We start from the raw sequence: 20,803 nt of genomic DNA on the forward strand, positions 1-20,803 counted from the left end.
ATGCATAATGCTTTTTTTTTTGTTTGTTTTATATCACAGCGGTAGCGGGTGTGCGCAGATGTTTCTTTTATATTAGGAATCCTAAACATGAGTATATAGCTAAACCATTACAAAGGATTATATTCATCATTCCCAACACTGGATTCCCCAGTTTAATGTTTTCTCTGCTGTTATTAAGCCTTATTATACTCATGCAGGCCTTGCTCATTAATGGGTGAACTGTTAGACTATAAAATTCAGAGAGAGGGGGTGGGGATTGATTTCCGGTGTAAAATTTTATTAGTGCAGTGATTTACAGAGATTATAAACTGCAGTTTTGTTATCATTCCACACAAAAGACATCATCTTTACACACAGCACGAAATCAATGCGTGTTCCTGCCCTCATTTGATTGACGGGACATAATCTACCCTGATCATCGGATGTTTTTAAGCTATCGGCTGGTAGTGGGGAAAAATGCCTGTGCGTGTGTGCGTGTGTGTGTGTATATATATGTATCTGTGTATCTCTATAGACTGATAGATAGATGGATAGATGTGTGTGTGTGTGTGTGTGTGTGTGTGTGTATATATATATGTATCTGTGTATCTCTATAGACTGATAGATGGATAGGTGTGTGTGTGTGTGTGTGTATGTGTGTGTGTTTGTATGTATGCGTGTGTATGTACATCTCAAATGTTAGGATTGAGATCAATGACAGTGAGCTCTTAGCTGTTTCTTTTGTATATCCTTGTCTAAATGTTGAAATATAGCAGCTTTTCAAAGTAAAGGTTGCTATAAGCCGGTTCACACTTTAATATTATTTGTATGTGCAATATTATGAGTCGAACAGTAAGGGTGAAATGGTGCCAGTGGAAGTAGTTAGTAGCGGTTGTGTTTTCTCGCCATCTAGTGCTGGATTTATGAAACAATCAGCAATTCATTTGCTCTCTCTTTGTGGAGTTCACTTTGTGGGGTCGATGTGTGGCTTTCTTTAACATAGTCAGATATCAGATTAATTTAATCACAGTTTAGGTCAAGTTTTAATTTGATGCATGGTTTGATGATTAGTTTTGCCTTTGAATAACTATGTAAAAATCGAATAAGAACATTTCTAGATCTTTAAAATGATGTTATCTTTGACAATACTGAGATAACCATAACAAAGCAATGAAGAAAGTGCAAGTTAGATGTTAAAGCTCTTATTGAGTTACAGCATGAGTTCCTGAGCTCCTGAAACGGTTTTTAATCGTCCTGTAATAACACTCTTCCTGTAGTCAACTTTAAATTCATTCATTCATTCATCTTCAGTAACTGCTTTATCCTGGTCAGTGACATAGTGGTTCCGGAGACCAGAGATCCCGGGAACACAGGGCATGAAGTGGGAACACGCCCAGGATGCAACGCCAATCATTTAATGTTGCGTAATCATAAAAAAAAAGGTACTTGCCATGACTTAAAATATGAAGTCCTTCTGAAATACTGCTTGTTGCTCCTTTAGAGCCTACAGCATGTGCACTGCCTATTAACCGAGTGTCTCAGGATGTCTTTAACAATCATCTCCATTAGAGGGAGACAGCAGATAAGTCATCCTTCTCACTAATGTTGAGTTCCAGTGTGCCAAACGACCTGAGATTTTCCCTGCATACTGTAAGATGAGTCTGTTGAGATCCCAGCTGCTGATTGCTGGCGCTGGGAGATTTTGCTTCATCCTCAAATCCTGTTTTAATGCAGCATTGCCATCTGATCTGTGGATTTAGCTCACTGTAAATATTAAAGGAACATGAGTCAGCAGAATGGCTCTTGAGAAGAGATAGTGAAGGACACATGGGCACTGTAATAAGGACTGTTTATTATTATTATTATTATTATTATTATTATTATTATTATTATTATTATTCTATTGTAATCCTATTACACACTAATGGTTTTCACTTTTACTTCCATTTAATTATAATTAATTATAAGTATAGTGTTTAAGGTGTGAGCATTCCTCTTCATCTAGGTGTGGCAGCTCAGCACATGCTCTCACAAGCAGAGAAAACAGCAGAAGAGAAGCAAAATAAGACTGATACGTGTTAGGATAGGATCCACCTGTGTTGAGGGAAGGATCGGGTTACGCCCTGCACAGGAATGTGAAGGCTGCTGTTTTATGGTCACCTTCCTTCCACGGGTGTCCTGTTTCTTCACATTATTCATTAGGCATTAGCCTGCTTATAATTTACCCAGGGCTGGAAAGCTTGAACGTACTTCACCAATGTAGATAAAACCATCTGTTATATTACAGATGTGGGTTTTTTTAGCCCATAATCAGTAGAGTGTATGAAAATGTTCTTACTGAGAGTGTAATGGAGGGAATGCTGGGCAGAACGATTCATATGCTCCATATAATAGGAGTAGCATAAGAAGACCTTATAGACCAGATGCGATGTATGTAGTTAGTAGTTTTAAGTGTTGTTTAGTGATATAATAAAGATAAGAGACTGTACATTTCCTTGTTGCTGGGGTGATATCATTTACCTGGAAATTCCATATATCTATAGCTTTTAGAGTAGTGGTTCCAATTATATACCTTTTTTAAAATTAATTTTTTAAAGGTTCCCAGGTAAAATATACATATTGAAGGTGCAATACAAAGTGGACCACCCCACCCCAGTGTCCAGGAAAAGTTCAGTTTAGTACCTATATTTCTCAAAGTGTAGTGTATGTTTTAGTATCCCTGTGTGCTGACTTATATGGATGCTGGGGAAACACTTGAGGATGACTTTTTAAAAAAATAATAATTAAATTTTTTATTTATTTATTTATTTTTTAAATAGCCAAGTGGCTATTTCCTTATTTTCCAACCACAAGACTAAATTGAATGATGAGTATGGGAGACTCTGTGAGACTGGAAATAGCTCATATAATAAAACCAAATCCTCACATGAAAGCCTTTAGTGTTGAAAAGACCCGTCTGGTCTAGGAGTAGCATAATAAGCACTTTTACTTTGCGTAATGGGACGTTTCTTCTGCGTGCCGTTGCAGAAACAGTTCGATGACCAACTTGTTCCACAGACTCCGTGTGAATCTGTCGGTGAAGGCAGACTTTGGCTGGTGAGCCTGTAGTGTACCTCTGTCACATTCCTGAAGGCTGAATGAAGGTGCAGTGGAATGGACATGTGAAACATGTTCTATGAAAGATTTGCCTCAGATTTGGGCTTGTGCTGTCTCTGACATTCCAGGCATGGATGCCAATCTTTTCAGGCTCTGATTGATGCAAATATATTAGCTGTATATAGGAACTGAGATTTATATTTATATATTTTTTGGTCATAGCATTGTACTAATATTTCAAAATCGATGTCTCTTCATGCGTAATCTCAGCGAGGATTCACCAGAGCTTGTGTTGGTGATTCATCTGATGATCTCAGAGTGCTGGATGAGAGAGATGAGGAAGTCACTCTTGGTGTGTGTGAATGGGTGGGGGACCCTGAGAGTGACACTTAGTGATCTGTACAGATACTTATCCCACATTTATATTATGGGATCAAAGAAGGGATACATTTATCAATTTAAAATGTATGTCCAGAATTTCTATACAGTATTTCTGTAAAGCTGTCCCTTTATAAAAAAAAATTTTAATAAAAAAAAAAATTTTTTTTTAAAAAGCACTGTACAAATAGAATTGAATTGAAAGCTGATAGTGACTCTTACAAATGCTTTCCACTTTGAAGTAACATTAAATATGACAGACACTGTGTGACATTTGTCTCTGAATGTCAGAATGAGCTGCATAAGCACCCAGTTGTAGTAGTGATAGTGCTACGTAAAGAATCAGTACTTCACAGATCATTAAAATGTTCATGTTTTTTTTCTCTCTAGTTAAATTTGTTCCCTAGTACTACTTTAATTCCTCATGATAGGGTTACATCATAATGACATTATAGACGTTAGGAATCGTTTGATCCGTTAAGCCACACGCTCCGTTATAGCAGTGGAGGATCGCTCCTGGGGATAATGTTTGAATTTCTTCTGCCACTCCTTAATTCCTTCACTTGTAGGGACACATGTGGAAGTGCTAAAGTCATTATTTAAGGTGTGTCCCCCCAGGTACAGTAATGGGTTGTATATTTGTCTCATGGTAAAACTAGCATAACTTAGCAGCTCTTTATCAATTCTGCATTGGGCCACTCCTATTACATGACATGTAGTACAGTATTTTATGAGGATCTATCCGTGCTGTAGTCTGTGTTGATAAGGCATCCTGTTTGCTTATGACAGCAAGCTTTATAGACCTGTGTAGGAAGATGTTACACAATGCAGGAAGTTTTAGCTTTTTTTGGTTTTGCTAAAAATGTGAAAATGGAGCAAGTCTAATAGTGACCAGTCTCACTTACAGGAAGGTCTGCTGCGGTTTCTTGTTATGGAGATGGAAAATGTGTACAGATTTAGGTTGGGGAGGATGTGTATATACTTCAAACCATAGAAATACTAGGGAGTGTGCTTATGAGTAATTTATTCATTCTTTTAATCCTTTTATCATGGCAGATCCATTTCCATGTTATTTGCAAAGATACTGGTGAGTGTTTGTGGTGGTGTTGAGGCTTGTTTGAGATGGGTGGATGACTAATTTTATCACCCTGTGTGCACCTGAATGACACGCCTTTTCCTCCACCCTTCCTGGCACCATGAGTAACTCGTGATTTAAGTAGCATTCCAGATAAATTAGTAATTGTTAAAGGACTTTATGTCTGTGCTTGTGCACACAAGAAGGGAAAATTCCGTTTTAATTAGAAATATACTGGCATTATGAAGGTTCAATTAAGTTCCATCAGGATATTACAGCCAGTTTTAATGTCAGAATGTGACGGAGTTGTGTCTTAGTCCAGTGCCACTTTCTCCTTAATCTACTTTAATGCCTTATTTTACTGCACCGAATGTTGAAGGTGTGTGTATGTATACAGTGTGAATGTGGGTGGTACATGAGGCATGCTGGTAACCACACCTTGAGTTCTTGGTCTTCAGTCCCTCCCTCTTTTCCTGTCCTGGCAAAGCAACAAGGCGGGCAAAGCTAAGCCCACAATGTCCTCCGAAAGCTTAGTGAAAGCACACACACAGAGCAGGGACAGACCCACACTCCGTAGCCTGTAGGCATCTTTCATACCGAGGAACGCAAGGCAGAAAGGAAACACGAGCTGACAGAGGAGAGAACAAAACTAAACCAAGAAAAGAAGGCAGTCCATTTCAGCTGGAGTACCGCAGGCTGCTGCTCTGAAAAGCAGCAAGTGATTTGCAGACATCACCCTGTGGCTGTACACAGGACGAGGGTAGAATCCAGATACAGAGAAAATGAGTTCTACGCAGAAACAGAGGAACTACTCCTCTGACGGCATGGGGAGATCCAGGGTGCCCTCAGACGATGGCTTCTACCAGGGCATGCTTAAAGCCACGGATGGCAGGAAAGGTACCTGAATGAGAGCTACCTTGCTGTTAGAATGCTTAGATTGGGTGAAGAAAGCTGGTTGATTAAAAGTAATAAATATAAGGGTTAATACCGACTTACAGTGGTTAATCATTTAAACCTAGTTTACTAGTTACTCTGAGAAATTTCCTACCATCCTACATGCTAGTTTATGACGTCTAAAAGAGGTTCTGCATAGTTTGTGGTTTTCTCTTGGGGAGAGAAAGTGTGTAAGTAGCCAACATAACTTTCACCATAATTCTGTGCTTTGATGTAGTACTGAGGGCAAAGACTGGAGTTATACTTTACACTTTTATAATGAAGGGAAAAAAAACTAAGTAGTAATCATGTGTTTAAACTCGCAGTTCATATTGATAGTTTTTCAACTAGTTGTAGTTCCAGGTGTTTTGAACTTGTTTGCACTGTACTGTATCGAGATTGACTTTATCAGTTGGTCATGGTGGAGAATACCGTCTTGCTTTACTGCTGGACGTTTGAACAAAACAATAGTCACAAATCTTTAATTGTGGCACAAGTCTTTGAGATCAGGTGTCTCTAACTTCTTGAGTTTAGGTTGAAATGATCCACACCCCTTTTATCCTATTACCTTCTACTGCTGTAGATGAGCAAACATAAGTAATCCTGAGCAAATAACGCTTCTGGCACTAAGACAATGATACTACTGACATATGTTTAATGTACTATTAATGCGCTCCTGTTCTTTTGACACTGAAGATTGTTATTTAACATTAATATTTAGGGGTTTGTTTGTTTATTTATTTATTTACTTTGCACCTTGTATTCTCTCTTGTGACTTATCAAAAATGCATTACATTACATTAATGATTAGAGTTGAATTAGAAGCAGTCATTCATATCAGATTCCTGTGCTCCTGACCTCACATTGCCCAAAGGGCGCGGCCCATTGTAAAGTGACAGGAGTGATGGCTTAAACATTAGCACTGAAATGCAATACCTGAAGGAGGAATTCTCCAACTGAAAACTCAAAGTACATGCTCTTTAAATGTCTCAAGTCTCAAAGGCTACTCAGGGGCAAACTTACAGTATGACTGGATAGATTGTGATCGACTTATTTTCCCTGCACCGGGAACCACCAAAAAAGGAAGCTTTTTATTGATGAGGGTGCTTTACTCCACCCTCTTTGGTAAAAGTTCAGCGGGTGCTCACCATAGCAACGTTGATACAGTAACACTCCACCCTGAGAAATGGAGAGAAAGTGGAGAAATTGTGTGCATCCATGGTCTGACCAGGGTGTGTCAGTGGTCTGAGATAAGTGGGTTTTAATGGCTCTGGCTTATCATTTTCTTTTCAGCTGTTTGACTTTCCTAAAGCTTTAGTTAACCATTATGAAACTCCCGCTTCTCCTTTGATTCATTGTGGTTTCGCTCATGAATTGTAGCCATAACACACCATTGTCTCCCGTTATTTTTATTGGTTATTTTTATTGGACAGTTTCTTCGGATCACTATGTGATCATTTATGCTATCTTCGAGCGTTCCTGATACTCAGTGAGGGGGAAACATGAGCATTGATGTCTCTCATTGATAGCGGAAATCACGCTCTAGACATCAGGATTTGAATCCTGTGAACCAGTGAATAATTTTAGTGTTAAAACATGGGCCTAATACGCACAAGAATAGACAGTCCCAAAAGTGTGATTTAATGTTCATTAGATTGCAAAAGCCAATGATGGTAAGCCACTGTGAGCAGTCATTACGTTGTAGTGATTGTGGCAATCTTTATTAGATAACAATTACAAATTTTACCATTTTAACACAGAAGCGTGATTCATTATTCTTGAAGGAGCATCAAGCTGACTTATTTGTTCATCTGGTCAGTCCCATACTGCACCTGCTATCTACATATATGCCGTTAACCTATGTTGTAATTTATATCTGATAAGAGTACCCGGTAAATTTGTAAATCTAAATATCTCGATAGAATTTTACTGGCTCGCTCACATGGTTCATCACACATATGTAGGAACAGGAAGTGACCTGCATAGTGGTGGTGACTGCCCTTTCTTTCTTAGTACATGACTAATCACTTCATACGTGGTAGAACGAAGCTTTTTTACATCTGCCACCTCTATCAAATAATGTTTATTCCTAAACTATTAATAAAAATTATTTCTGTGCTACAGTATATAACCAAGCCCCACTTTTAGTGAACTGATGGGTTTAGCTAGTGTGAGTGTCCTAAATAGTGTGTGTATATGCATGTGTGTGTATATATGTTTGTGTGTGTGTGTATTTAATATATATAATATAATATAATATAAATAAAATATTATCATATCATACACACAATAAAGTACAGCACTTTCATGTTCCACTGATATCAGTTTTGCCTTGTAGTGTTGTGATTACCAGTGTTCTGTCTGTACATGTGTACTGTATATGTGCTGCTCGAGGCCATCCCCTGAGCTCAGATTCTTGCTCAACCTTCTGGCAATGTTAAAGACCCAGCTAAGCATGCCAAGTGATCTGCCATGTGAACACCCATTTCAGATGTGTATGCCCCTGAGCTAGTTTGTGCTTGTGGCTTGGTATGAGGTGAACGTGTCTGTGCAAAGGGTAGATCTTGTCATTGTGTGTATTTGGTCAGGCTGGATCAGACAAGACACAGTTCATCACTGTCTACTCACTATTCTTACTCGACCTGTGGACACTGGACATTTTCTCTTGGCAGCTGTGCTTTCCTCTTGAAGTAAAATACAATATCCATATGATCATATTGTTGATCTGATACATGTATGATTTCAAGTCCTAAAAAATTTTTATAACTGTCTTTTGTGTTTTACAGATGAACGGGACAGGGTGCAGAAAAAGACTTTCACAAAATGGGTCAACAAGCACCTGATGAAGGTAATTCAAGTTACTCTCTAAGCGGTACTTAAGTTTGCTGATCTTTCTGTAATAACCTCATCTCACATGCTCAGGTCTTCTTCCAGATGTGAGCACAAGTTATAGTCCTCCCTTTACAACCTTTATTAATGGGAGAAGATGTGTATATATTATTTAACCCAAATGTTGAAAGGAAAGATAATGGAACATCTTTGTAAACGATCAGTTTGAATAAATGCCAGCCACAGAAGGAACACCTCTGTGTTCTTTTTTGTGATCTCAGTCACAATCAAATGAAGCTGAGTTCAGTGACCTCTGATGGTTTTGATTTAGCACAGTATTGAATTTTGATCCTTTTTTCCTCAAGACATGTGCCTAATACCTGAAAAATTGGAGTCAGGTGGAAGCAGCACGTCATAGTGAAACACTTTTGAAGTTCAGTTTGGGATTTCGGCATTTGAGGGATTAAGGGATTAAGCTTGAGTGATCTTGGTGTAAGACTATGACTGTATAGATCTTTGACTGTATTTTGACTGCTTTGTGTTTATAAATCTGCTCAGATCGCATCAGGAAACCAGCCGCAAGGAAAGGCAAGCAGCTTTTGAGGCACCAGAACATTTTGCGTAGTGAACAGCAGTGATTAGCACGCCACCATTATCAAAGTTATTATATTTATTACTAAGGTCTTATGGTTGAGATTATGGGTGTGTTCTGTCAGTGAAAGCTTTATCATGTCATGGTTCAACGACTGCAGCTCTCTGTACAGTATGTCTGATCTTGAATTTAAATGTCTCTTTTGCCTCTTTTCACTTCAGTCCACTCTCTCATTTTAGTTGCTTGTAGCAAGTTATTGATGTCTATATTTTTTTTATTATATAAATGCAAGCAGTCATTATTCCACCCCAAATAACTAGTTTGTGTGTGAAAGGCACCTGATTATATCACCATCACATTAAAACACAAAAAACTCTTCTTTATCATGATGGTGGAATGGTCTGCCCGAGTTTATTTACTCTGCTGAACCTGCTTCTTATTTGTAGGTCACTTTGGATACACCAAATGAATACATGTAAATCTGCACTGGGTTGTACACCCAGGCAACAGAAGTGTTATTGTAAAGAGAAAATCTCACACCAGTAGCTTAAAACGTGTCGTCAGCAAATTACTCATAGCTCCTTTTCCATAGTGAACGTCAGTCAGTGCTTTGTAATTATTGCTAAAGACAGGCCAGTTTATCATAGTCTAGTCAGAATGGTGAGGGGTTCTGAGAGAGGAAAGATGGTTCATAAAAGGCTAACTTATCTCTCTGGACTTTTTCATGTGTAACGAAAATCAGCTTCTGTTACATAAAAAAAAATATGCCATGTCAGTTTTTATTTTACAAAAGCAGCTGAAAAGTTGGGAGTAGTGACATAGAGTTTCTGTTTATACTGATCAGCCTCCAAATGACTAAAGGCTCCCATTCATTAACTCGTAAAGGAACAAATAATGAAGAAGAAAAAAAAAAACCCACTCTCGCACAAAAGCCTATTCTACAAAAGTCCTGGGTAATGCCAGAATCACAACACTTGGCTGAAAACTGTTTTTAGAGTTTCTGTGTGAATGTGAGTCAGACACATCTGGATTCACTTTGCTCCTCTGAAAAGGCAGACTGGTCTCCAGTAGCCTGTGTGTTTGGCTGCGGGTGGCTGTCTGCCTTGGACGTGCAGCAGCAATCTGTCTCCCCTCAGCCCTAAATGAACCTCCTCTGATGTTCATTTAAAGAATGCCACTGCAGTGATCACAATCTTACAAGTGGTGTAAAAAGATGCCTGTGATTCAGAGGCTATATTCAGGCTATTTCAGTTCAGAGTGGCTTTATTGTCCCGGCTGCTTTACTATTTCAAGATGTAGCACTGCAAAATGTATTTCGCCACCAGTGAAATGCAGCAATTCCATTCAAGTTCAACTAAAGGATATTAAAACAGAGGACATGTTTTAATGACATGCCATTAAAAAGTTATAAACTCATTAGAATGGAATATCCTAGATTAGACAGTGTGTAAAAAGTGTACCTAGTCTGAGGTCTGAGTTAAAGGTCAACTTTCAGCCCTTTAAATCTGATTTATTTTTATGGCGTTTTTAAGGGCCTATCCTCAGATCAGGATATTGGCGTGTGTAAAGAGAAATTGTTTTTACTATAAAGCACAAGTCCATTTTTGCTTAAACTATTGAGAGCGAAGCTTGTAAAATATTTTGACTTTAGATTGTCTGTGAAATCAGACATTCACTGTGTTCAGGATATACTTTTCTTGCTTTATTTAGCTTGGCTACAACCACAAATCCATCTGTTTAAATAGCACCTCATCAGACAGCGCTATGCTGCTGATTCTGTATGGACGACTCCATCAGTGTATACTGAAAGCCAGACAGACAGTGACAAAATAATATAATTAAGAGTGCTAATTTTACACTGGCTTTTACATGTCAACAGCTTTAGTGTGAATACAATAAGACTAATAGCTTCCCTTTAACACAATACAACAGCAGAGTATTGCCTAGTGTTGATGGACTGCACTTATTGAGCATGGAGCCAGTGAGGGGTGTGAAAACTGAGGCATTATAGACTGGGAAGGGAACATAATGGCCTCTGTGTTGTAGTTTATTACTCACACCTCTACATTTCACTCAGAGAATATTCCATTGGTTAAATTAGGCAGGCAGAGGTAGCGTGCTGTAGTGGAATGTTGAAGGCACGTTTATAGCTCGTACATGTTACAATAGTGACCCCTAGTGGTTTAATCAGCACACTGCATTTTAACCTCATAAAATGCCATAATCAGGAAGAAGCTAATTCCCTCTGTAAGAAAGTACTCGAAAGGGTAAATAACAGGAACAGCTGTTTTCACTTTTGTAGGTTGGATATATAAGAAAAGGAGAGTATGCACTGTACTAAACTGCTATACGTGTTATACTAGTTTATCATGGTTATGTATTTATGTTGGGGTCAGTGTTTATGGTGAAAGTTTGGAATGTTAATTAAAGGTTGTATCGTCATAGAGAGTTACTTTGACAGCAGTAAATATCTTTTGAAATATAAACTGTACTGACATCAGTCAGGTTTTAATTAGAGCAGTGGTTCTTAAAGTCGCCAGGGCTCTCCGAGCAGTCCACAGTTTTGCTTTATCGCTGTCTGGACCATCTGAAGATCCTCCAAACTCTTCCCTTAGAGGCAGTGTACTTAGTTTTATTATTTAAGGCGTAGAATACAAGTTTTTGGCTGATGCCTGCAGATGAATCTCGTACTGCTACAAACTTATGTATGTGTGTATATATATATTTGTTGTTGTTGTTGTTTGCTTTAATATTGTCTGATTTAAGTTCAGGTTCAGAAGACAAACTGGCTGACTGTTTTTTAATTTTTTTTATTATATATATATATATATATATATATATATATATATATATATATATATATATATATATATATATATATATATATATATATATATATATATATATATAAAATGTGTGCATATATAATATAATAAATTAATAGCTTCCATAATTTATGAATGTACATAATTCACTTTTATAAATGTGTCTTGTCGCCAAGTCAACTCAGTATAGTGCAATTTATAGTGCAATATAGTGCCATTCATTAATTAGCACTTAATTGCCATTCCTTCTCTTTTTTCCCCCCCATTATTATTGTGTCTTTGCTCATCTCATGCCTCTTCTCTTCATGAAGCACCAGAGAGCAGAGGTAGGTAGCATCTGCACGCAAGCCCCAGCAGGACTGGAATCCACTGCATTTTCCGACCTGCATGAGTTTCCTCTCTCTCCCCCAGGGGTTGTGTGTGGTGGTTTTTTTTTTCTTTTCTTTTTTTTTGGCTTTAATGTGGAGCTTCTTTTGCTGTCACTTCAAATATGAGGAATGTGGTCTTGACTTCAGTCAAATTGCTTATAGATTTTATAAGTGAGAAGAAATTTTTTAAAAAAATAAAAAAATTTTAAAAAATCAGCAAAAGAGGTCCACAAGGCTTTTACTCTCTCATCACTTGGGTGTTTTATGTGCACCATTACAGCACCCTTTTATTTGTTGAAATGTTTTAATGAGTTGCAGCACTGGGTTGTTTAAAACAATATATGAGTGGCAGTCTGAGGAAAAACCACATATCGCCATGGCTGATTTCTGGCAAACAATATATTATCAGTATATTTCACCAAAGTGAAATGGAAATGTTTTTTATTTACTTTTTATTTTTTATCTGTCCTATGCTACCTGTACATCATGCTGTGTAAGGAGCCAGTTTAATGTGGTAGTACAAAGGTGTCTAAAACCTTGCTAGAATTTCCTCAAACACTGAAGGTTGTACTTTAAGTTGCTGGATATCTACAAGCCAAATGGACTAATCAGATTTGTTTGTAATGAGATATCCGCTGTCTGAGCTGCACCTGCCTCTCAGAAATCTTTCTGTGTAGTTTTTCCCTTTTCAGTATTCTGAGCATATTTCAGTTCAGGAAAGCCTGTAGGACTCAGAACTATTTATATATCCAAATCATCAAAATATCACCATGTGAAGGGTTTTCCCAGGCCACCGCATATATTCTTAAAAACACTGCTTGGTTCTTCTATGGATCCATAGCATAATTGTATATGCTTTATGGTTTTGAGTAAAGAAACGAGGGGAAAAAAACGGGGGATAGATGGGGGATTGTTTCAGTATATCAGAACCCTATGAGTCTACTAAATCATCTATCAAAATGGTAGGCAGCTGGTATTTGGCAGGTGTGTCTCTACTCAAGTCAGGGTTGCTTTCCTGCCTGGGGTCATGCATTCCTGTCCTGTGTGTTTTTGAGGCTGAAAGTCTGCTGTTGAGAAGAGCAAAGGCTGGTGCACTGGAATAAATGTCGCTTCACTATTAATGTTGTGTCACCGTAAAAGGCTAGTAATCTTTATTAAAGCATGATATGATCTTTGACTCTATGCTCTGTTTGCCCTCAGGCACAGCGTCATGTGACTGATCTGTATGAAGACCTGAGAGATGGACATAACTTGATCTCTCTGCTGGAAGTGCTGTCCGGAGATACCCTGGTAGGCCTCAATGCCTGTACAACTCTGAATGACTCTGTTCACTGTCTGCAGCCCAACTCAGCAACTAGCACTAACCCTACACCATAAAAACCCCTTACCCAGGCCTGATGTGAAGCTGAATTACTCCTGAAACAAGCTTAGGCCGATAAAACTACTTCTCTGTGTACAAAATGTGTTTACTAATCATGAGATGGGTCTTTGCAAACTTAAATTAAACTTGATCCATTGAGATCTCGTCAAAGAAACTTCATCTATGTTTTGGGGGGGGGAGTTTTAATTAATTTACTTTAAATAGGTTTTCATTTATTACCCAGATCTAAGGATTTAACTGTTTAATACAAATATTTAATCACACCCAAAAACCAAAACACTGGGTTTCAGATGACTTTTGCAAACTTTTTGTTCTCTGCTGGCTTGATGCCATGCTTCAGTACTGCTTTTCCTCATGGCTGGAACACCTTTACCTCACAATCCACTCTATACCTTTATCTCATTGAACTGTGTGCCACCTGTGTGACTCCTTCTTTTCCTTCTTTGACACCATCTCCTTCTATCCTTTTCTACCTCTGTGTGCTGACCTTTGACCTCTGCCCTGTGGGCTTTGCGTCCTCTCTTTTCACTGCTCTTGCTGGGGCTAGTCGAGGGAGAGGGACGTTGTGAGGAACTTGCGTTTGGTGAGTGGGTTTGTCATTTAGATCTTTCTCCTTTATGTGATAGCATGGGTGCATCAGTGGACAGCCTTTATATGAGCTCTTGTCAAAAAGTTCGGTAGACCTTTTTTTTTTTTTTTTTTTTTTTTTTTTTTTTTTTTTTTTTTTTTTTTTTTTTTAAGCGTGCTGGAAAAATGCATCAGTCGTTTTTAGACAAAATGAATGTTGATCAGTTTCAAATGAATTGTGATGATGCAAAGTAAAATGAAACATCTTTTCATATAGGCTGCTAATGTAAAAAAAAAAATCTTTCAAATTCTTTTTAAGATTTGTAGTCGGATACGTTTATCTTTGTTTGCTGTAACACATTACTATAGCGTCCGTTTCACCAGACCCATACCTTTTGTATTAGCTTACACTTTGCTTAAATGGCATTTTAAAAAGACCTGAATGATCTGCATGCCCCTGACAGGATAATTAGCTTGCCTGCTGCATGAATTATTGTTGCTTTTTCTGCTTCTGATTTCATAGATCTGAACCTCCAGATCATGTTTTGGGTGTGTAACCAATGTGGCAGACGTATCAGACCATCAATGTTTGTCATTATGGTTATGTTTACCAACAATTGGCCTAAACGACCATGTAAAGTTGCGCTTGAATGCTTATCAGTTGTTGACCTTGCTTTTAAGCATCTATTAGATGGCTTTATATTTCTGAGACAGAGAGGAAATTGTCTTTCACTTCTTATTGCACGGGTATGAGCAATGGTTTCCACCTCTATAAAAATGTAGTCCTTTTGTCTCATGTCTGTTTCCCTCCATTTGCACGTTTACTTTAAAAAAATTTTTTTTTTCCTTCAGCCTCGAGAAAAAGGACGCATGCGATTCCATAAACTTCAGAATGTACAGATAGCACTGGATTTCCTCAGACACCGGCAGGTAAGACCGCTTCCACTTATGTAAAACAGCAGGTTCATGGTCTTCTTTTATATAGTTAAAAGGAATGTTCATACAGTAGGATATAGGTTAATTTTCGCATAAATTGCACTATTTTTGTTTCTCAATCCAATCGCAGGTCAAGCTGGTGAACATCAGGAATGATGACATCGCTGACGGAAATCCCAAGCTTACGCTGGGGCTCATATGGACCATCATCCTCCACTTCCAGGTCTCCTCTTCTGTCAGTGTTAAGTTCCCTTACCATTTACCTCCGCCGCCTTTATCCTGTCCAGCCTGGGGAAATCACTTGGAAGTCATTAACCTATTTGGTGGTTTGGGTCATAACCGTCAAGTGGCATCTCGTCAATCATTTCCTTAAAATTAATTTCTTCTTTCTTTACTAAAGAAGTGGGCAATCATGGGTTTGGTTGTTGTGATCAGACTAAAACCGATTATTATAAATACATAGATAACTAGACATGTCTACTCTTTGACTTGAGAAGACACATTTTTGAAGTTAATTTTTTTTAAGTTTTAGTTTTTGTATATCCTGATTTGTCAGAATTACTGTTAGATTTCAGATCAGGTTTTTCTTAGCTCAGAAAGTATCAATTATTAATGGACAGGAGTAATCAATGCATTGGACTAGATGCAGTTTTACTCCAAGAAATCTCCAAGACAAGTTTCTCAGCTATGGGTTCTTCTGCGGACAGACTTCCCATCTTAATTCACTTTTCCAAGCCCAAGACTGTGATGAGTCACTTATTCTGTGCTGCAGGGAGGACCCGTATTTGGGCGTGGAGGATGTATCAGAAGGAAATCTTTAGATTGAGGCTGATGGGGCCTGCATTAGGGAATACTGATGATTCATGTGTTTTTGTCCCTTGCAACAGGGGACATAACATTAAATCACATATTTGTTCCCAGGCTGTAGCATGGCCTTTCAATTTAATCTCATGATCCCTGGCTCAAGCCAAGTACACGAACATATTATTAGATGGTATTTCCTGTGTGATGCCATTGATTTGACGTTAAAACCATTTTTGCTGGTTTCATTTGTCCCTTTAGTATGAATTTAATACTTAATCCTTGGCCAAAACAGATTTTCCATTTAATACTGCCATATTATTTTATTTACCCAGTGACCCCAGTGCTGGGAGTTCCATTAAGGTGCTTAACTTAAAGGCCCGGAGGTTAATGGTAATGGCTGGAACTGGAGTGCATGCATGTACATGGTGTCTTTTATTCAGGATCGTTTAATGATTTGCATGCTGGTATCCTGTAAAAATGATGAATTATGGACATTGTCCTGTTCAACTTGCACATGTGTTAAATCACATGCATTTTTGGTACCTGATAGGTTTCAGACATCCAGGTCAACGGGCAGTCTGATGACATGTCAGCTAAGGAAAAGCTGCTCCTATGGTCTCAGCGTATGGTGGATGGATACCAGGGTCTGCGCTGTGACAACTTCACCACCAGCTGGCGGGACGGCAAGCTCTTCAATGCTGTTATCCACAGACATGAGTAAGTACTTACGAAGGATACTTGGGACATCTAGGAACTTGTTTTGATGGTATTAATTAGGCTAATTAGAGCTGAAGCATAACTACTGTGATTTCACTTTCAGTCCTTAATGAATCATGTTATTAAGTAAAGCAATTTTTTTTGCTTTTCCTATCAAGTATGATATGTGGGAAAAGCTGTTGAAATTAATTAAATCATTGGCAATTTTACAAGAAGTGGTTATATTAAGCTTGTTTTGGGACTCACTCTTGATCACACTTGACTTTGGTCCAAAAAGATTAGAATGCCTCTTTTATAAGGGTGTGTTTTTTTTTTTCTTTTCTTTTTTTTTTCTTCTTTTTTTATATAATATATATATAATATATATATATATATATATATATATATATATATATATATATATATATATATATATATATATATATATATATATATATATATATATATATATATATAAAAACACCCTAAGGCTGGCTTGCTGTTGGAGTATTCAAGAGGTGTGACACTTAAGTATGTCTGTGCACAGAGATCAGCATAATGGGAAAATAAAAGCGTAAAAGGTAGCACAGTAGGACTTTTGCTGTCTTGATGGAAAGATTGATTCGGTTATAAAGCTTAGATTAGGTTTAAAAGCAGTCAAACGTATTTTTGTTGAAGCAGAAAAACAAAGGTTATTTTAGAGATTTCATAATACAGCAAACTGTCTTTATTCTCAGTAGAGGACAAAAAAGGAGGAGTGGCTGAGTAAACAGGATTGAAAAATGTGGTTTAATGGTAGAGAGAAAGAGAGAGTTAAAGAGTTAAATAGTTTAGGGTGTGGTCCATGGGGCGTCACTTTGAAAGAAAAGACAGTCATCCCCGTAGGGAATCTTTTTTTTTGTGAAGCCATAACATGTACCTGCAAAGCTTAGGTACTGCCTTTCAGAGCGAGAGCTTGATGCTTTTGTCAGGCAGGAATAGTGTTACAGACAGCGCTGCAGACAGAGTGAGGAGGTTTTTGCTACCATGTTTTCTTGCCACTTTTTTGCGCCTGTTTTAGTGACTGGAATATCTATTTCATTATTCCTTTTTGGAGTTTTGGATATCTAGTTAGGCGTTTTGGGTAAACCATGCTGAGTGACCGCTGTAAATGAGAAGAGGAAGAGCTGCTGTGAAGGCATTTGGGACTTTCTGCACCTAGATCGGGGAAAAACAAGAAGAGCTGGGCAAGGCAACGTCATTTATTCCTAACAAGGACTTATGCTGCTTGAACATCTGAATTGTTCTTATGTTGAGAAGTAATTAATGAAGAAATTGCTGTGCCTTGAAATATAACAGCAGTGGTTAAGAAGCCCTGAACATTTGGCCTGCATTAGAGCACCGATTCTCTTCTTAGCTTTGATTTTAAGAGGCGTGATGTTCAGTTTAAAGAGGAGGCTGTCCATTAAGAAGCGTCAGGCAAGCAGCAGCAGTAATTCAGTGAGTGATGCTGAAGACCGCGTGGTCATGGTGTGTGAGGAGATTCCTTCTGAGATCTCTGTAGACTCTGGTAGAGGCTCCCACAGTGTAGGAACACGCTCCAGTGAAGACTCCTCAGCAGGAGATGCTGATAATGGCCAGGGTTGGAGCTCTGTCTGCGTCTCTCCCAAGCTTTCACTCAGGATTGCAGATGGGAGCAATGGTTCTGTCTCTGCACCCAGCCCAGGAGATCACTACGCTGTGCATTCTACCCTACACGTCAAAGAGTTATACCGGTCTGAAAAATCCACCTCGAATCCACCTTTATTTCTCTGTTTTACCTAGAATGATTGTAGTGTGTTTCTCAAGACTGTGACATAGCCCAGGGTTATGAGTATGAAGGCTTTGAGTCATGTTTGGAGTATCATTTGGGCAACGTTACCTTGTATTTAGGTATAAACCTTTATAGATTTGGGTGTCTCCTGTGGTGCTTGAGGGATTAACTTGAGGGATATATGTTGACTTTCAGTTATACTGTTTTAAGACGTTGTGTAGCACACTATATATTTTAAGTGGACTCTCTCTGCTTAATAATTGGCACGTCTGGAATGGCTGTGTGCCTCAGGAGACAGCTGACAGTCAGGATTTATGGGACAGGTGGTCCCTAAACATGCAGCTATTAATGTCCTGGGTTGTCCATACTACCAAAACCTATGACATTTTCCTCTCTTGAAATATAACACATACAATTGGAGATTTTGGCCTGAAAGACTATATAAAAGTTTTAATTAAATCCTTTCATGTTATTGATGGTACACTCTCCCCCCCACACTTTTTTTTCTTAAAGCCTTCAGTATTTGGAGCAGCACAAATAACACAAATTCAAGAAGTTCCTTTGGCATCAATAAAGTTTCTTATTAAGATCAAATGGCATTAGCTACTACTGCAGTATCAGCATTAATTATTGACGGATTGTGCACCAGTGCTACTCACACTGCTCATATTTACTCATGTTTGCACTCTTTCAGACCCAGACTTATCGACATGGGAAAAGTGTACCGCCAGACCAACCTGGAGAACCTGGAGCAAGCCTTCAGCGTGGCTGAGAGAGAGCTTGGTGTCACACGCCTACTTGACCCAGAGGGTACACTTTGAACTTATTGCTCACTTTTCTGAAAGGATATTTCAATGCCTGTTACTTATTATTCACCCATTAAATGAGATTTGAGTTTCTTATTGTATAGACTATAATAATAGCTAATTGCTTATATTGCACCCAGACACTCAGAGGGTGCAATGTAACAGAATGGGCTCATTTTTAGATTTTAATTGAAATAAATTGCAGATTCCATTCATAATTTCAGATTTCAGTATCACATGACATTGGAAGCACTTGTGAATTATTGTTCTGCAACAACTCGAGTCTACAATTTCTTGCCTAATTGTATACTGAAGCACTGACCAGAAAAGTACTTATATTTGGAAAGATCTTTCATTTTAATTTGGCCAATATGTTTTTAGATGTTGACGTTCCTCATCCTGATGAGAAGTCCATCATCACTTACGTGTCCTCCCTCTATGATGCCATGCCTCATGCACTCGATGCTCGTGATGGTGTCAGAATCACTGTGAGTTTTATGTCCATACTGTGATATGTAGCCAAACTGATAGTCTAATTTAATTAGCGAGGCAGTTTAAGGCTAAATATTTTCTGTTTTCCCTTTTCCATTCCCATTAAATTCCTTAGCAGTTATCTGTTGTGAGTTTGTGCTGATTTTCTGTATCTCGTCATCAACTTCCTCCAGTTTGCAAGACAAAATAGATTAGTACTACTCATATCGTCTATCATTTGTCTGCCTATTGCCTGAGCTCTGATAATTAAATAAAAATGTGTTGCCTCTTTAGTGTACTGCATAGTTTGCATAGTTCTCCATCCCTTCATGTGTTTATGATCAGACAGGACCAAGGCTGTTCACACCTAATTAAGGGAGCATGATATGTGTTAGTGAGTTAGTGGTAGGACTGAAAGGTTGCCATGTCTATTGTTGAGCAACTCTGTGTGTGCAGGAGCTGGAGCTGCGGTGGAAGGAGTACTATGAACTGGTCACCATTCTTCTTCAGTGGATCAGACACCATGTTGTGATCTTTGAGGAGAGGAAGTTCCCTGCCAGCTATGAGGAGATTGAGGTGAGATTATACACGTATATGTATATCGCGTTACCTAAATATGTGTGTGTGTATGTATGTATGTATGTATGTATGTATGTGTATTATTTTTATATATATATATATATATATATATATATATATATATATATATATATATATATATATATATATATATATATATATATATATATATATATATATATATATATATATATATATATATATATAAAAAATGTTATATAAATCTGTCTGTACTGCATCAAGGTCATTAAAAATGGTCATGTGACTTTGTTGGCAGTTTATGGTTTCTCTTGTGATTAAAGCATTAGTCAAAAGGCCCAGTGAGATTTTGCCTTATGTGGCACATTGGCTTACGAAAGCAGTCATTGCTGTGATTGAGTGAGTGAGTCATGTTATTCAATATAAGATTAAACAATGCAGGTTTGTGCTCTTGCTTGCTTTTATTGTAAGAATTCTATGATCCTCCTTTCTAAGGGTGTGGCAGTTCTCTGGTTTAAAAAAAAAAAAAAAAAATTTCAACATAACCCCTAGGTAGGTTTCTTTCCTCTGAGAGAAAGACTCAGTGCCACTCCCTTCTGCATGAGTAACTGCATAGTTACAAAGTGTGGACGTCTCCAAAGAAATACACTCAATACTTTTCTTTAACTGCTTTCAAGTGCTAAGGATTAAGAATAAATCTTATATTTACATTTATTC

At 38.0% G+C, this 20,803-nt stretch overlaps 1 protein-coding gene across 25 annotated transcripts in view; it reads left to right on the forward strand.

Moving 5' to 3' along the window:
* The window catches only part of plecb (plectin b), a 121,913-nt gene that overhangs the window by 77,078 nt on the left and 24,032 nt on the right, over nucleotides 1-20,803 (forward strand). For 8 of the 25 annotated variants that reach the window (XM_053683121.1, XM_053683144.1, XM_053683151.1 and 5 more), the window contains 9 exons: nucleotides 8,248-8,309; nucleotides 12,019-12,033; nucleotides 13,276-13,365; nucleotides 14,876-14,953; nucleotides 15,090-15,194; nucleotides 16,314-16,480; nucleotides 18,946-19,061; nucleotides 19,439-19,545; nucleotides 19,985-20,104. In XM_053683121.1, the coding sequence (XP_053539096.1) occupies nucleotides 8,248-8,309; nucleotides 12,019-12,033; nucleotides 13,276-13,365; nucleotides 14,876-14,953; nucleotides 15,090-15,194; nucleotides 16,314-16,480; nucleotides 18,946-19,061; nucleotides 19,439-19,545; nucleotides 19,985-20,104 (860 nt within the window). Of the gene's footprint in view, nucleotides 1-3,917; nucleotides 5,426-8,247; nucleotides 8,310-12,018; nucleotides 12,034-13,275; nucleotides 13,366-14,875; nucleotides 14,954-15,089; nucleotides 15,195-16,313; nucleotides 16,481-18,945; nucleotides 19,062-19,438; nucleotides 19,546-19,984; nucleotides 20,105-20,803 lie in introns of those variants that run through there. The other 17 variants (XM_053683126.1, XM_053683145.1, XM_053683152.1 and 14 more) reach the window with 7 other exon arrangements.

Source organism: Ictalurus punctatus, chromosome 1 (genome assembly GCF_001660625.3).
Source record: "Ictalurus punctatus breed USDA103 chromosome 1, Coco_2.0, whole genome shotgun sequence".
NCBI classification, from domain to species: Eukaryota; Metazoa; Chordata; class Actinopteri; order Siluriformes; family Ictaluridae; genus Ictalurus; species Ictalurus punctatus.